Below are 14,174 nucleotides of genomic sequence, written 5' to 3' on the forward strand. Positions count from 1 at the left end.
CGGGCGGCTTTTTCCCCACCCCGGACTGGAAACGGAACCAGGAGTGGAAGGAGCTCGGTTTCTGGGGGAGTGTGCTCCTCGCGATTGACCGTCACTTCCCATCCGGTTGGCGGAAGTGGCTTGCGAGCGCGCTGGGAACCGGCGAAGCGGATCCGGCGGTGGCGGAGGCGGAGGCGGAGGCGGAGGCGGATCCGGCGGTGTTCCGTCGGCGCCGGAGGGTCGCGATGGCGGCGGTGGATTCGGATGTCGAATCGCTGCCGCGCGGGGGTTTCCGCTGCTGCCTCTGCCACATTACTACAGCCAACCGTAAGCGGTGGCTAGTGAGGGTGGTGGTGGTGGTGGTGGTGGGCTTCTGCCTGTGGGTCCTAGCCAAAGTTAGGGTAGTGTAGACCATAGTTCCTCTGCAGTCAGCGGTAGGGTCGCTCACCCCCTTTTTCACTCTGCACGTCCGAGAGAATTGGAGAGCCGGGGACGGCTCCACCACGCTACACCCTTCTTTCCCAGTATAGGAAATCGCGCCGAAAGTTTCCCCGAACGTCTGCCCTGTGCCTGGTACTCTGCTGGGCTCTAAGGGGTGGGTGAGTGGGGAGAGGTGGTTCACTACCCAGAGACGGACGAACTCAGTGCTCCGCAGGTATGTTTGGAGAGCTGCGGGGTCACAGACAGGGCGGTGATTGAGTCTGGGAAGCCCTAGAGGGGACCCACCCAACGGCGGGATGGGCGAACCAGCATGGCACGAATAACTGGAGAAGAGGTACCGGTGGGGAAGAGGCAGGAGGTGGGGTTGGCAAGGTAGACAGCGTCCTTGTATGATGGCGCAAGGGGCGCCGGGAGACCTCAAATTGTACCTGAAGTATGAGTCAGAGCTAACCTAAACAAGGTCTTCATTTTCTTTGTGAATGGTACTACCACTGTTTGTCCAGTAAGGCAAGGTAGAAACCCAGGTCTTCTCTGGCCCCACCTGCTTCGGTGACAGCAAGCAGCTGATTCATAATAAACATAGCAGCTTATTCCCCCACATTTACCATGTACCAGACTCTGCCAAGCACTGCATATGAATAACACCCGTGTAGTAGGTACTATTATTGTCTCCATTTTACATCTTGGGAAACTGATGAGCAAGGCATTAACGCCTCAGCTTGACAGCTTGGATTTGAACTTGAGCCGTGTGATTTCAGATCCTGCACTTGCAATCACTGTAACATGCCCAGAGACAATCCAGGAGGATCCTTCAGCCATTAGTTCTTCTAAATAGGGCCTGAAGGAGTTACCTGTCAATTTTTATTTATTTATTTTTTCCCTTTTGCTGGTGTTGCTTTACCTTGGCATATATATGGTTTAAGAACTAGTGATAATGTATCTGGTTCCCTTGGAAACCATTTAAAGGATGCATGATACAGACAAATGGACAAGAGAGAACTGTGAAAGCAGCTGGGGCTTTGTTATTCACAGGCCACACTGTGGCTTGGAAAGATGGTAGGATTTACACAGGCAGAGAGCAAAGGCAGGAGGGCAGGTGCTGATAGTGAATCGTATGTGTGTGTCTCTCACTTGTCTTGCAGGACCCAGCTTAGAAGCCCATTTGGGAGGCCGGAAGCACCGGCACCTGGTAGAACTACGAGCTGCCAGAAAGGCCCAGGGACTTCGAAGTGTGTTTGTCAGTGGATTTCCCAGGGATGTGGATTCTGCTCAGCTCTCTGAGTACTTCCAGGCATTTGGACCTGTGGCCAGTATCGTCATGGACAAGGACAAGGTAGAGAGAGTGACTCTAGGGTTTAAGAATGAATCAGGTGTGCCACATACCGAGAGGGACAAGAGAGAGAAACCAGCAGCCTGTTTGGACTGCTTCCTGATGTGACCTTGTCTTGGTGGACACCATTGGGCTACTTTGACTTGATGAGCTTCTCCTACCTTCACATCCTGCTCCCTGCCCCTGGGTTTTATTTCATCAGGGTTGGTCACTGGGGGACTTGTCTGTCATCTACTTCTTCAGCTAATGTTTTGTTCAGCAATTAGTTATTCATTGCTAACTTTTAGTAGGCACTGTCTCAGGGCTGCATTCTGAGTAGTGAATGGGATAGATGTGGGCCTGCTCACATGAACGTCCAGTCTAGGTGAGAAAGTAGATAGTTCAGTGGGTAATTATAGTGAACGTTGGTGCTTAAACACAGCATTACCAATGGAGGATCAAATGCACAAGAAGCCAGCTCATAAACTGGTTGGCAGCTTATTAACTTACATTAATAGGTACTGAGGTTATGAGGTCAGAGCTCTGTCTCAGACAGTGTTCATTTTTTGTGGTTCTTTTTGTCTTGATTCCCTGATTTAAAAAAATGGTTATTTTTTATCTACTTGAAAGGCAAAAAAGAGATAAAAGAGAGATTTTCCATCTGCTGGTTTACTCTCCAAATATCTACCAGAGCTGGACTTCGCTAAAGTCAGGAGCCAGGAGTTCTATTCGGGTCTCCCGCATGGGTGGCGGGGCTCAAACACTTGAGCCATCATCTGCTGCCTCCCAGGGTGCATTAGCAGGAAGCTGGATCTGAAGTGGAGCAGCTGGAGCTTGAAGCAGTCACTCTGATGTGGGATGTGGGAGTCCCAAGCACAGGCCTAACTCTATATGCCAGGTGGACCTTTTCATTACTGTACCTTTAGTTATCTGAAAAAAACTCACTGTTGTGTTGTTGGTCACATTGTGATTCTGAGGCTGCACTGTGGGTATGTAGGTGTGGCTTGGGTGATCCCAAATATCCTTAAGCAGCCTAGGCCCTTCTTTTAGGTTCGGGGTGGGTGGGCTGGTTTTTGTTAGGACTGTATTGAGTAACTCTACTACAAATGGCTTAAAAATAATCTAGCTTTTCTCATGTAACCAATAATCCAGACCTTGGAAGTCCTGGGTTGTGCAGTTTTCCTGCTGCTCTGTCATTATTATTGGCCCACGGTTCTTACCTCATAGTTGTGCAACTGCTGCTTACCCATCTTTAGGCCGAAGGAGGCAGGTTGAAGAGTATGATGTAGAAGGCCAGTGCCAGCTGAGTGTAACTCCCACTTTTTTTTTTTTTTTAATTTCTGAGGAAAAACTTTCTCCAGAGGGCTTTTCCCCGTGTTATAGGCAAGCTTGGGAAATTAAGCATTTTTAGCGGGCAGTTTGCCTCTCAGCAAAATCAGGGTTTTGTTAGTAAGGAGGAAATGAGAACGTGTATTTGATGGGTACTTGGCAGTGTCTGCCCCAGGTTACTTCTTTGGGAAGTTCAGTGACCTTGTGTTTGTTGATAACTTATTTAATTTGCAATTAATGATCTTGTCCTGAAGTTAAACCTCAAATTTCTGAGGGTTCTAATTATTATAACAATGATGATTAAAATTTTTCCATAATTACTATGCACCAATTATGTACTAAGTATTTTACACACACTATCTCATTTAATTTTCACCATTCTTGAAAAAAAAAATCATCAGTGAGAAGTTGGGCATTTGGAAGTTTAAGGTCTTACTTAGGGGGGCCAGCGCTGTGGCGCAGTGGGTTAAAGCCCTGTCCTGAAGCGCTGGCATCCCATGTGGGTGCCGATTCTAGTCCCGGCTGCTCTTCTTCCCATCCAGCTCTCTGCTATGGCCTGGAATAGCAGATGGCCCAAGTCGTTGGGCCCCTGCACCTGCGTGGGAGACCCAAAGAAGCTCCTGGCTCCTGGCTTTGGATCAGCTCAGTTCCAGCCATTGCGGCCATCTGTGGTGTGAACCAGCAGATGGAAGACCTTTCTCTCTGTCTCTACCTCTCTCTGTAACTCTGTCTTTCAAATAAATAAATCTTTTTAAAACAAAAAAGATCCTACTTAGGAAGCAGTGACAAGTACTTAGTGTCTTGGAGTTAATTTCCTAACTTGTAAAATGAAAATAACAATATATATATATTTTTAAGATTTATTTATTTATTTGAAAGTCAGAGCTACACAGAGAGAGGAGAGGCAGAGAGAGAGAGAGGTCCTCCACCTGATGGTTCACTCCCCAGTTGGCCGCAATGGCCGGACCCGTGCTGATCCGAAGCCAGGAGCCAGGAGCTTCTTCCAGGTCTCCCATGGGGGTGCAGGGGCCCAAGGACTTTGGCCACAGCAGAGAGCCAGATCGGAAGTCGAGCAGCCAGGTCTCGAACCGGCACCCACATGGAATGCCGGTGCCCTAGGCCAGGGCATTAACCTGCTATGCCACAGCACCGACACCAACAATATATACCTTATAGGAGGCTGAGGAGCCTTTGAGATAGTTTATGTGAACTTCTGGCTTTATAATGAGCATTCAACGAATGGTAGCTCTAGCTGAGGCAGGTGGTGTTGAGAGGAGAAGAATGTTGAGGGCAGTTGCTTCTGGGTCTGCTAATTCTGGCTTCCCTGATGCTGTCAGGTTCTTGAGAGAAAGGTGCACAAGGACAAGGATAGGCAAAGGGACAGCTAATTTCTTTCTTATTTTTTTTTAAAAAGATTTATTTATTTATTTGAAAAAGAGATCTTCCATCTGCTGGTTGATTCCCCCGAATGGCCGCAACAGCCAGGTCTATGTCAAGCCAAAGGCAGGAGCCAGGAACTCCATCTAGGTTTCCCACAAGTAGTCGGGCCATCTTCTGCAGCCTTTCTTGACAGGTTAGCAGGAAGCTGGATCAGAATTAGAGCAGCCATGGCTTGAAACAAGCACTCCAGTATGGGAAGCCTTTTGCAAGTTGGGGCCATAACCCGCTGGGCCACCACATCAGCCCTGACACCTAGTTTCTAGCTGGAGCTTTGGTTGCAAACTTGATGCTGAAGTGCAGGCTGGTGATTCTGCTAAGACTTGCCTAGGCAGGTCCAAAGAGTGGTTTGTCCTTGGCTTCACTTTCGTTCTTTGCTCTGACATAAGGGTAGATGTAAGTGTAGGGTTGGTAGCTTTCCTTTCTTAAAAATTTGAGAATCTTACACAGCATAAAATATACAGTTCAGTGAGCAGGCATTGTGATGCAGAGGGTTAATCTGCTGATTGGGACACCTGTATCCCATGTCAGAGTACTGGTTCACATTCTGCCTGCTCTGCTTCCAGTCCACTGCTTCTCCCTGCTAATGCTTCTGGGAAAGCAGTGGAAGGTGGCCTGACTGCTTGGGCCTCTGCCACCCATGTGGGTGACCTGGATGGAGCTCCAGACTCCTGGCTTCGGCCCGGCCCAAGCCTTGGCTGTTGCAGCCATTTTGGGGTAAAGCAGTAGATGGAAGATCTCCCTCTGCCTTTCAAAAAATAATAAAAAATAAACTTTTTTTTTTAGAAAACAAAAGTTAAGGCCGGCGCCGCGGCTCACTAGGCTAATCCTCCGCCTAGCGGCGCCGGCACACCGGGTTCTAGTCCCGGTCGGGGCGCCGGATTCTGTCCCGGTTGCCCCTCTTCCAGGCCAGCCCTCTGCTGTGGCTAGGGAGTGCAGTGGAGGATGGCCCAGGTGCTTGGGCCCTGCACCCCATGGGAGACCAGGAAAAGCACCTGGCTCCTGGCTCCTGCCATCGGATCAGCGCGGTGCGCCGGCCGCAGCGCGCCGGCCGCGGCGGCCATTGGAGGGTGAACCAACGGCAAAGGAAGACCTTTCTCTCTGTCTCTCTCTCTCACTGTCCACTCTGCCTGTCAAAAATAAAAAAAAAAAAAAAAAAAAAAAAAAAAAAGGAGCATTAGAAAACAAAAGTTAGGGAGTAGATATTAGTATCTCCTGTGAAATGATAAAACTGGGAAGAGTAGGGGATGATAAAATAGGCAAAATGGGATTTTCAGAGGCAGATTAGGGTGACAGAAATGTGTTGGTTAAGAGTGAGGGAGAGAATTGTTTTTCTTTTTTTAAAATTTATTTATTTGAAAGGCAGAGTTACAGAGAGGTAGAAAGAGAGAGGAGAGGAGAGAGAGAGAGGGGTCTTCTAGCCGCTGTTTCACTCCCCAAAAACCCTAATGGCTGGAGCTGGGCCAATCCAAAGCCAGCTTCTTTTGGGTCTCCCATGCAGGGGCCCAAGGACTTGGACCATCTTCTACTGTTTTCCCAGGCCATAGCAGAGAGCTGGATTGGAAGTGGAGCAGCCGGGACTTGAGCTAGTGCCCAGAGGGGATGGTAGCACTGTAGCAGCGGCTTTACCCATTGTACCACAGCTCGGCCCTGAGAGAATTGCTTTTCTAAATATGTTCCCTATTAATGAAAGCATCATCAAGATAGTATTCCCATGTATGAGGTATTCCACTGCTGCACCACAGGTTTGAATTTTTGGTCCAAACCGTCATGCTTTCTCTGCTAGGGAGTGTTTGCCATCGTGGAGATGGGGGACGTGAGTGCTCGGGAGGCTGTATTGTCACAGTCCCAGCACAGCCTGGGAGGACACCGCCTGCGCGTCCGGCCACGGGAGCAGAAGGAGTTCCAGAGCCCAGCCTCCAAATCCCCCAAGGGAGCAGCCCCTGACAGTCAGCACCTGGCCAAGGCACTGGCTGAAGCCCCAGATGTGGGGGCACAGATGGTAAAGCTCGTGGGGCTGAGGGAGCTGTCTGAGGCCGAGCGACAGCTTCGGAGCCTGGTGGTGGCCCTGATGCAGGAGGTTTTCACGGAGTTCTTCCCGGGTAAGTCACCTCCGCGACTGTGTCCGAAGCCTCCTGTCCTTCCCTCCTCAGTGTCTGCATCCCGGTGTCACAGCTGGAGGTGTTTACCTGACTGCTCTTCCTCCTGGGCACTCCTTTATGGTCTTCCACCCCTGCTCCTCCCTAATGTTTCTTGACCTTTATTCTCTGCTCGGCACCCAGGCTGTGTGGTCCATCCTTTTGGCTCTTCCATAAACAGCTTTGATGTCCATGGCTGTGATCTTGACCTGTTCTTGGATCTGGGTGACATGGAAGAACCTCAGGTGAGTGACGAGGGGGCAGCTGGGAAGAGGCAGTGAGAATGGTCATGTGACAGTGGGCCTTAGTTTCTCATCTGCAAAATGGGTATAATAGGACCTCTCTGAAAAGGTTATTGCAATTGGAGGAATGTGAATATGGTTAGGCATTAGTTAGGATGAAAATGAATTGACACAGAATAGATGACAGTTATAAGAAGAAATCTGCCTCTGAAAATCTCATTTTCTCTATTTTATTGTCTCCGTCATTTCATAGGTTGTACTATGATGTACCACGTTTCTTTCTTTTTTTTTTTTTTTTTAAAGATTTATTTATTTTGGGTCTGGTGCTGTAGTGTAGTAGGCTAAGCCTCTGCTTGTGGTGCAGGCATCCTGTATGGGCACCGGTTTGTGTCCTAGTGGCTCTTCTGATCCAGCTCTTTGCTGATGGCTTGGGAAAGCAGTGGAAGATGGCCCAAGTGCTTGGGCCCCTGCACCCACGTGGGAAACCCAGAAGAAGCTCCTAGCTCCTGGCTTTGGATTCGGCCGGCTCTGGCCATTGTGGCCGTTTGGGGAGTAAACCAGTGGATGGAAGACCTTTCTCTCTGTCTATAACTCTACCTTTCAAATAAATAAAGAGTTACATAGCCAAAGATCTTCTAACCACTGGTTCACTCCTCAGATGACAACAGCCAGTGCTGAGACAGGCTGAAGCCAGGAGTCAGGAGCTTTATCCAAGTCTCCTACATGGGTGGCAGGGGCCCAACCACTTGGGCCATCCTCCGCTGCTCTTCCCAGGCCATTTGCAGGGAGGTGGATCAGAAGTAGAGCAGCCAGAAGATAAATAGGTACCCATGTGAGATGTCAGTGTGGGAGACAGTAGCTTTACCCTCTATGCTACAATGCTTGCTCCTGTTTCTTTTAAAACATGTTTGTTTATTCATTTTTATTTATTTTAAACAGCAATTTCAAAGTGGTATATACACTATCTTATTTTGGAAAAAAATATATAGTAAAAGGATACACAATAAGGTGATTTAGGAGTTTTTTTTTTTTTTAAGGTTTTATTATTTGAGAGGTAGAGCTACAGACAGATGGAGAGACAGAGAGAAAGGCTTTCCATACACTGGTTCACTCCCCAAAAATGCCCTCAATGGCCGGAGTTGGGCTGGTCAGGAGCTAGGAGCTAGGAGTCAGGAGCTTCTTCTGGGTCTCTCACATAGGTAAAGGGGCTCAAGCACTTGGGCTGTCTTTCACTGCTTTCCCAGGCCACAAGCAGAGAGCTGGATCGGAAGTGGAGCAGCCAGGACATGAACCAGTGTCTGTATGGGATGCTGGTGCTGCAGGCAGAGACCTAGCTTGGTGTACCATAGTGCTGGCCCCGGGAATTATTTTAAATTTATTTTTATAATAATTATTTTTTCCTTCAAAGATTCATTTATATGTCTGAAAGAGAGAGAGAGAGATCTTCCATCCACTGGTTCACTCCTCAAATGGTTGCAATGGTCAGGGTGGGGCCAGGTTGAAGCCAGGATCCATCACGTCTCCCACATGGGTGCAGGGACTCGAGGACTTGGGCCATCTTCCTCTGCCTTCTCTGGGTGCATTAGCAGGAGCTAGATGGGAGGCAGAGCAGCCGGGACATAAACTGGCACCCATATGGGATGCAGGTACTGCAGACAGCAGCTTAACCCACTGTGCCACAGCACTGAACTCTGTTTTATTTTTTAAAGATTTATTTTATGTATTTGAAAGGCAGAGTGACAGAAAGAGGGAAAGGCAGAGAAAGATCTCCCACTTATTGGTTCACTCAACAAATGGGCCAGGCTGAAGCCAGGAGCCAGGAACTTCATCTGGGTCTCCCACATGGGTGGTAAGGACCCAAGTACTTGGGTCATTTTCCACTGCTTTCTCAGGTGCATTAGCGAGAAGCTGGATCGAAAGCAGAGTAGTTAGAACTCCAAGCTGTACTCAGATATGGGATGCAGGCCTCCTAAGCAGCTAGTTTAACTCATGGTGCCACAGTGACTATCCCTACTTAACTGTATTTTCTTCTAAGATCAGATGAAATCAGGCACATTCAGGGTGGTATGGCCATAGAGAACCTGTATTTTCTAGCATGTAATGTACAGATTGTCTTTGGAATAGGAAAGGTTTATTATTTTTTAAAATAGTCTTTATTTTTTAGAGCAATTTTAGATTCACAGAAAACTGAGCAGAAAGTGAAGTTCCATAGACCTTCTGCCCCAACAAAAGGTGTTATTTTTTTTAAAAAGACATTTGTTTTGTCATTCTCTGTATACGTGCATGCACACACACATTGTCCTTTATGAATCATTTGAGAGGTTGCATTATAACGTATAACCTAAGAATCAAAGCGTTCTAGTGTGTTACGACAGTGTAGTTATCAAGTGGGGGAGATAATACACTGGCTCAAGTGTACAACTTTCCAAGACTACAGTGCATACGCAACTGTGTCAGCTGTCCCAGCAGTGGACTGCTGTGTCTTTTTAGTCTTCATAATCTGTAGTAGTTCCTCTGCCTTTCTTTGTCTTTTGTGACAATGACATTTTTGCAGAATATAAACCATTTATGAGATTAAAGGTTATCTTAAGAAAGGGTTGCTGTTGCGTGGGTATTTGCCATAGCAGTTAAGGAAACACTTAGGATGCCTGCATCTCATATTGCAGTACCTGTGTTCAAGTCCTAGCTCCACTTCCAAGTCCAACTTCTTCTTCTTCTTCTTCTTTTTTTTTTTTTTGACAGGCAGAGTGGACAGTGAGAGAGAGAGACAGAGAGAAAGGTCTTCCTTTGCCGTTGGTTCACCCTCCAATGGCCGCCGCGGCCAGTGCGCTGCGGCCGGCGCACCGCGCTGATCCGATGGCAGGAGCCAGGAGCCAGGTGCTTTTCCTGGTCTCCCATTGGGTGCAGGGCCCAAGCACCTGGGCCATCCTCCACTGCACTCCCGGGCCACAGCAGAGGGCTGGCCTGGAAGAGGGGCAACCGGGACAGAATCCGGGGCCCTGACCGGGACTAGAACCCGGTCTGCCGGCGCCACAAGGCGGAGGATTACTTCTTCTTCTTTTTTTTTTTAAAGATTTATTTATTTATTTGAAAGGCAAAGTTACAGAGAGAGTGCTCTGTCTGCTCCTCATTTGGGCCACAATAGTTGGGGCTGGGCCAGGCTGAAGCCAGAACTTCATCTGGGTCTCTCACATGGGTGCAAGGGGCTCAACTACTTTGGCTACCTGTCACTGCTTTCCCAGATCCATTAGCAGGGAGCTGGATTCGAAGTGGAGCAGCTGAAACTCCCAACTGGTGCCTGTGTGGGGTGCCGACATCACAGGCAGTGGCTTTACCTACTACACCACAACGCCAGCCTCTTGGGTAGAGTTCTTGGTTCCTGGCTTCAGCCTGGCACAGTCCTGGCTATTGCAGCCATTTGAGGAGTGTACCAGTGGAGGGAAGAGCTCTGACTCTCTGTCTCTCCCTCCCTCGCTGTACTCTGCCTAATAAGTAGTAATATTTAGTATCTTGGGGATGGGGATGTCAGTAGACAGCAGGAGGGGCATTCATTCAGCTCTCTTGTCCACAGCCAGTCCCAAAGACTCCAGAATCTCCATCCCTGGACTCAGCCCTTGCTTCCCCACTGGATCCTCAAGCCCTGGCCTGCACCCCGGCCTCTCCTCCAGACTCTCCACCTCCGAATTCTCCCCAGGATTCTGAAGCTCTGGACTTTGAAATGCCTTCCTCTTCCCTGGCGCCCCAGACTCCGGACTCTGCTTTGGCCTCCGAGACCCTCGCCTCTCCCCAGTCCCTGTCTCCAGCCTCACCACCACAGGAGGACAGGGGCGAGGGGGACCTGGGGAAGGCCCTGGAACTAGCAGAATCCCTAAAGGGAGAGAAAACAGAGGGGGCAGCAATGCTGGAGCTGGTGGGATCCATTCTCCGGGGGTGTGTCCCTGGGGTGTACCGAGTCCAGACTGTGCCCTCTGCCCGGCGCCCTGTGGTCAAGTTTTGCCATCGGCCTTCAGGACTCCATGGTGACGTCTCCCTCAGTAATCGGTACCTTTGTCTTGGGGAGGTTGTGGTTGGGGAAGGCCAGTGGAGAATTCTGGGGTGTATGAGTAGTGGGAAGCTCCTCTCCCTGTGCAGTCTTGAGTGTTTTCTTGTTTGTTCCCATCCTTTCTGCCACTTATCTTCTCCTATCTGGCTTCTGTTCAATGTTTGCAAAGTGCATTCTTTGGAATGCTATTTTTTAAGGGATGCAGAAAAGAGTTCATGGCTGAATAAATTCGGGCAATGCTAAGTTAAATGCAGATAGGTTTCTCCTTCCCCTCTCTCTTCCCTTTCTATTCTTCCATTTTTCTTTCTTTTCCTTCCTTTTGCTTGTTAAAGGGTCTGAGCAGTCGCACGCTCCATGAATGTCAGGGTAGGCAAAGAGCACGTAGTGCTTTCCAAGCTTATTTGACCTACTTTGCACATTCTCACAAGACCAGCATTTCAGCAATGCCTTGGGAAACCTGTGTTTGGTCTTATTCCAGCAGGCCTCAGTGACACAGGTCTGGAATGAGTACTGGGAGTAATGGGTTTCGAGAGTTCCTAAGCCCTAACGTGCAGTCTCCCCTTTATCCCAGGCTGGCCCTGCACAACTCTCGATTCCTGAGTCTCTGCTCTGAGCTGGATGAGCGAGTGCGGCCCCTGGTGTACACCATCCGCTGCTGGGCTCAGGGCAGAGGGCTGTCGGGTGAGTGTGAATTGGTGTCCAGATGAAGGCAGGGATTCAGAAGGAAAAGGGAGGAAGGTATGGGAACCAGGGCTGAGGAAACTGCCAAGGAGAGGCCCAGAGACACCTTTTGTCTAACTGGAATTCTTGATTATTTACCCAGGAAGTGGCCCCCTTCTCAATAACTACGCCTTGACCTTGCTCGTGATCTATTTCCTTCAGACCAGGGACCCTCCTGTGTTGCCCACTGTGTCTCAGCTCACTCAGAAAGCAGGTATTAAGGCCCAGCCTCTACCCTTCCTGCTTCATCAGCTTCATCTCTCTTCTTCATCGTAGCCAGATACACTATCTCTGGTGCATCCCCATTTCTAAGCCCGCCCCTAATCTTGCTGCTTCCAGATTGTCCCTTACCTCTTTCACTTTGACAGGTGAGGAGGAACAGGTAGAAGTTGATGGCTGGGACTGTAGCTTCCCCAGGGATGCCTCAAGACTGGAGCCCAGCGCCAATGTGGAACCCGTTGGTGAGTCTGGGGAGCCTGCATGAGGACTAGTAATGATGCTCCTCTCAATCATAGGTGACTTAGGTCACACTTACCGTGTGGCTGGCATGGTTTTCACAACAGCCCTGGGGTTGGCTAATATTGTCATTGCCATTTTACAGAGGAAGAAACCATGCCTTACAGCGATTAAGTGACTTGTCCAAGGTTACACTGTTAGCAAGGGCAAGAAGCAGCACTGGGGTCTGGGGAGGGAGGCGTGGCCCCTTGTTCACAGGGATCAGAGAAGTCTGGCTGCTTGGGACTCTTCTCAGGAAACGGCTCCCGTCAGGACCTGTGCGAGTCTCAATCCCAGCTCCGAAGTGACCTCTTATCCCCAATCTGCCTCCTTCAGGTTCCCTGCTAGCCCAGTTCTTCTCGTGCGTCTCTTCCTGGGATCTTCGTGGCTCACTGCTGTCCCTGAGGGAGGGTCAGGCACTGCCTGTGGCAGGGGGCCTGCCCTCTAACCTCTGGGAGGGTCTGCGCCTGGGCCCCATGAATCTCCAGGACCCCTTTGACCTGAGTCACAACGTTGCAGCCAACGTGACCAGCCGCGTGGCCGGGCGGCTGCAGAACTGCTGCCGAGCGGCAGCCAGTTACTGCCGAAGTCTCCAGTACCAGCACCGTTCCTCCCGGGGTCGGGACTGGGGTCTGCTCCCCCTTCTGCAGCCCAGCTCCCCAAGCTCCCTGCTGTCTGCGACGCCCATCCCCTTACCTCCTGCTCCCTTCCCCCAGCTCACTGCTGCCCTGGTCCAGGTGTTAAGGGAAGCACTGGGATGCCACATAGAACAGGGAACCAAGAGACCACGGTCAGAGGGAGGTGGGACTGAGGAGTCTCCCCAGGGAGGGACGAGCAAAAGGGTGAAACTAGATGCACAGAGGAGCTGTGAGGAGGGGCAAGAGGAGCAGCAAGGGCATGCAGGGGACCACAGTGAAGCTGGAGTGGAGGAGATGGTTATAGAGGCTGGAGAGACGGTGCAGGACTGGGTCATGCAGAGCCCTGGGCAGCCAGGGGAGCTGCCCCTGATGCCTGGAAAGCACCTGGCTGGGGGAGAAGGGCAGCGAGCTCTCACAGTACTAGCAGAGCAGAGGGCCAAGGGCCCTGAGGCAGCCCAAGAAGGGTCTCAGGGCGACACGGGGAAGGGGGCATCACTCCTCTCCTCAGTGAGCTGGCCCTGTGCCTTGTGGCACCGAGTGTGGCAGGGGCGGCGGCGTGCCCGGAGGCGCCTGCAGCAGCAAACCAAGGAAGCAGGTGGAGGTGGTGCTGGCACAGAAGCTGGGTGGCTGGCAACTGAGGCTCGGGTAACCCAGGAGCTGAGAGGACTGGGAAGTGAACCCAGGCTAGAAACTGACCCCCTCCTGACCTTCATCGTGTCTGCCTCCCAAGCTGACCAGACTCTCACTGTGACCCCTCTCCGGGATTCCCAGGGCCTGTTCCCTGACCTCTATCACTTCTTACAAGTTTTCCTCCCTCAAGCACTGCGAAATCTCCTCAAGTGAACATGGGCCATAGAGGGCAATAAAGCTGCTAGTTTAATACAAATACTCTCCAGTTTTCTCTGATTTTCTCCCGGTACTTTCCGCCTCCTTCTTGGGCTCTCCCACACCTTAATACAGCCCTCTCAGATCTGCCTTGTCTGACCCCGATCACCCCGGTCTTCCCACTTAGCACGGCCTGCAGGCACCTGGCAGAGTTCCCGAATGACCGTGCTTGCGGGCTTTGCAGCAAGTCTGCCTCCAGTGAGGCTGCTGCCCCGGGTTTACACGTGGTGTCAAAGCCGGAGATGTGGGTTCAGACCTCTTCCATTCTCGTTCTTCAACTGAGTAATAGATTTTCACACCGGAACATGGGTAAAAAGCAACCCAGCAGAATGCAGGCTCCGAAGCGGGTGGCAGGGCCCATGGCTGGGTTCTCCTGCGCCCCTGAACTGCTGCGGGTCAGAGGTCTGGTGTCCTTGTCGCAGTACCAGCATGCGGAGTTGCAAACTAGTGTCATGTGAGCGAACCTCACTCTGGCAGACGGTTTCAGACCCGAGCCCCTGTTACGTGTACATTCCTCTC

General features: G+C 50.6%; 1 protein-coding gene across 1 annotated transcript; it reads left to right on the forward strand.

Moving 5' to 3' along the window:
- Positions 1-21: 21 nt before the first annotated feature.
- On the forward strand, positions 22-13,656 carry TUT1 (terminal uridylyl transferase 1, U6 snRNA-specific). The gene is made up of 9 exons (XM_008274375.5): positions 22-306; positions 1,563-1,753; positions 6,282-6,597; positions 6,778-6,878; positions 10,447-10,916; positions 11,489-11,598; positions 11,741-11,851; positions 12,006-12,098; positions 12,469-13,656. Exons 1-9 carry the CDS (start codon positions 225-227, stop codon positions 13,611-13,613), a joined length of 2,619 nt encoding a protein of 872 aa, XP_008272597.3. The 5' UTR covers positions 22-224; the 3' UTR covers positions 13,614-13,656.
- The last annotated feature ends 518 nt before the right edge of the window (positions 13,657-14,174 follow it).

The sequence above is a fragment of the Oryctolagus cuniculus genome, chromosome 1 (genome assembly GCF_051225735.1).
Source record: "Oryctolagus cuniculus isolate XC-2025 breed Fujian yellow rabbit chromosome 1, ASM5122573v1, whole genome shotgun sequence".
Taxonomy (NCBI): domain Eukaryota; kingdom Metazoa; phylum Chordata; class Mammalia; order Lagomorpha; family Leporidae; genus Oryctolagus; species Oryctolagus cuniculus.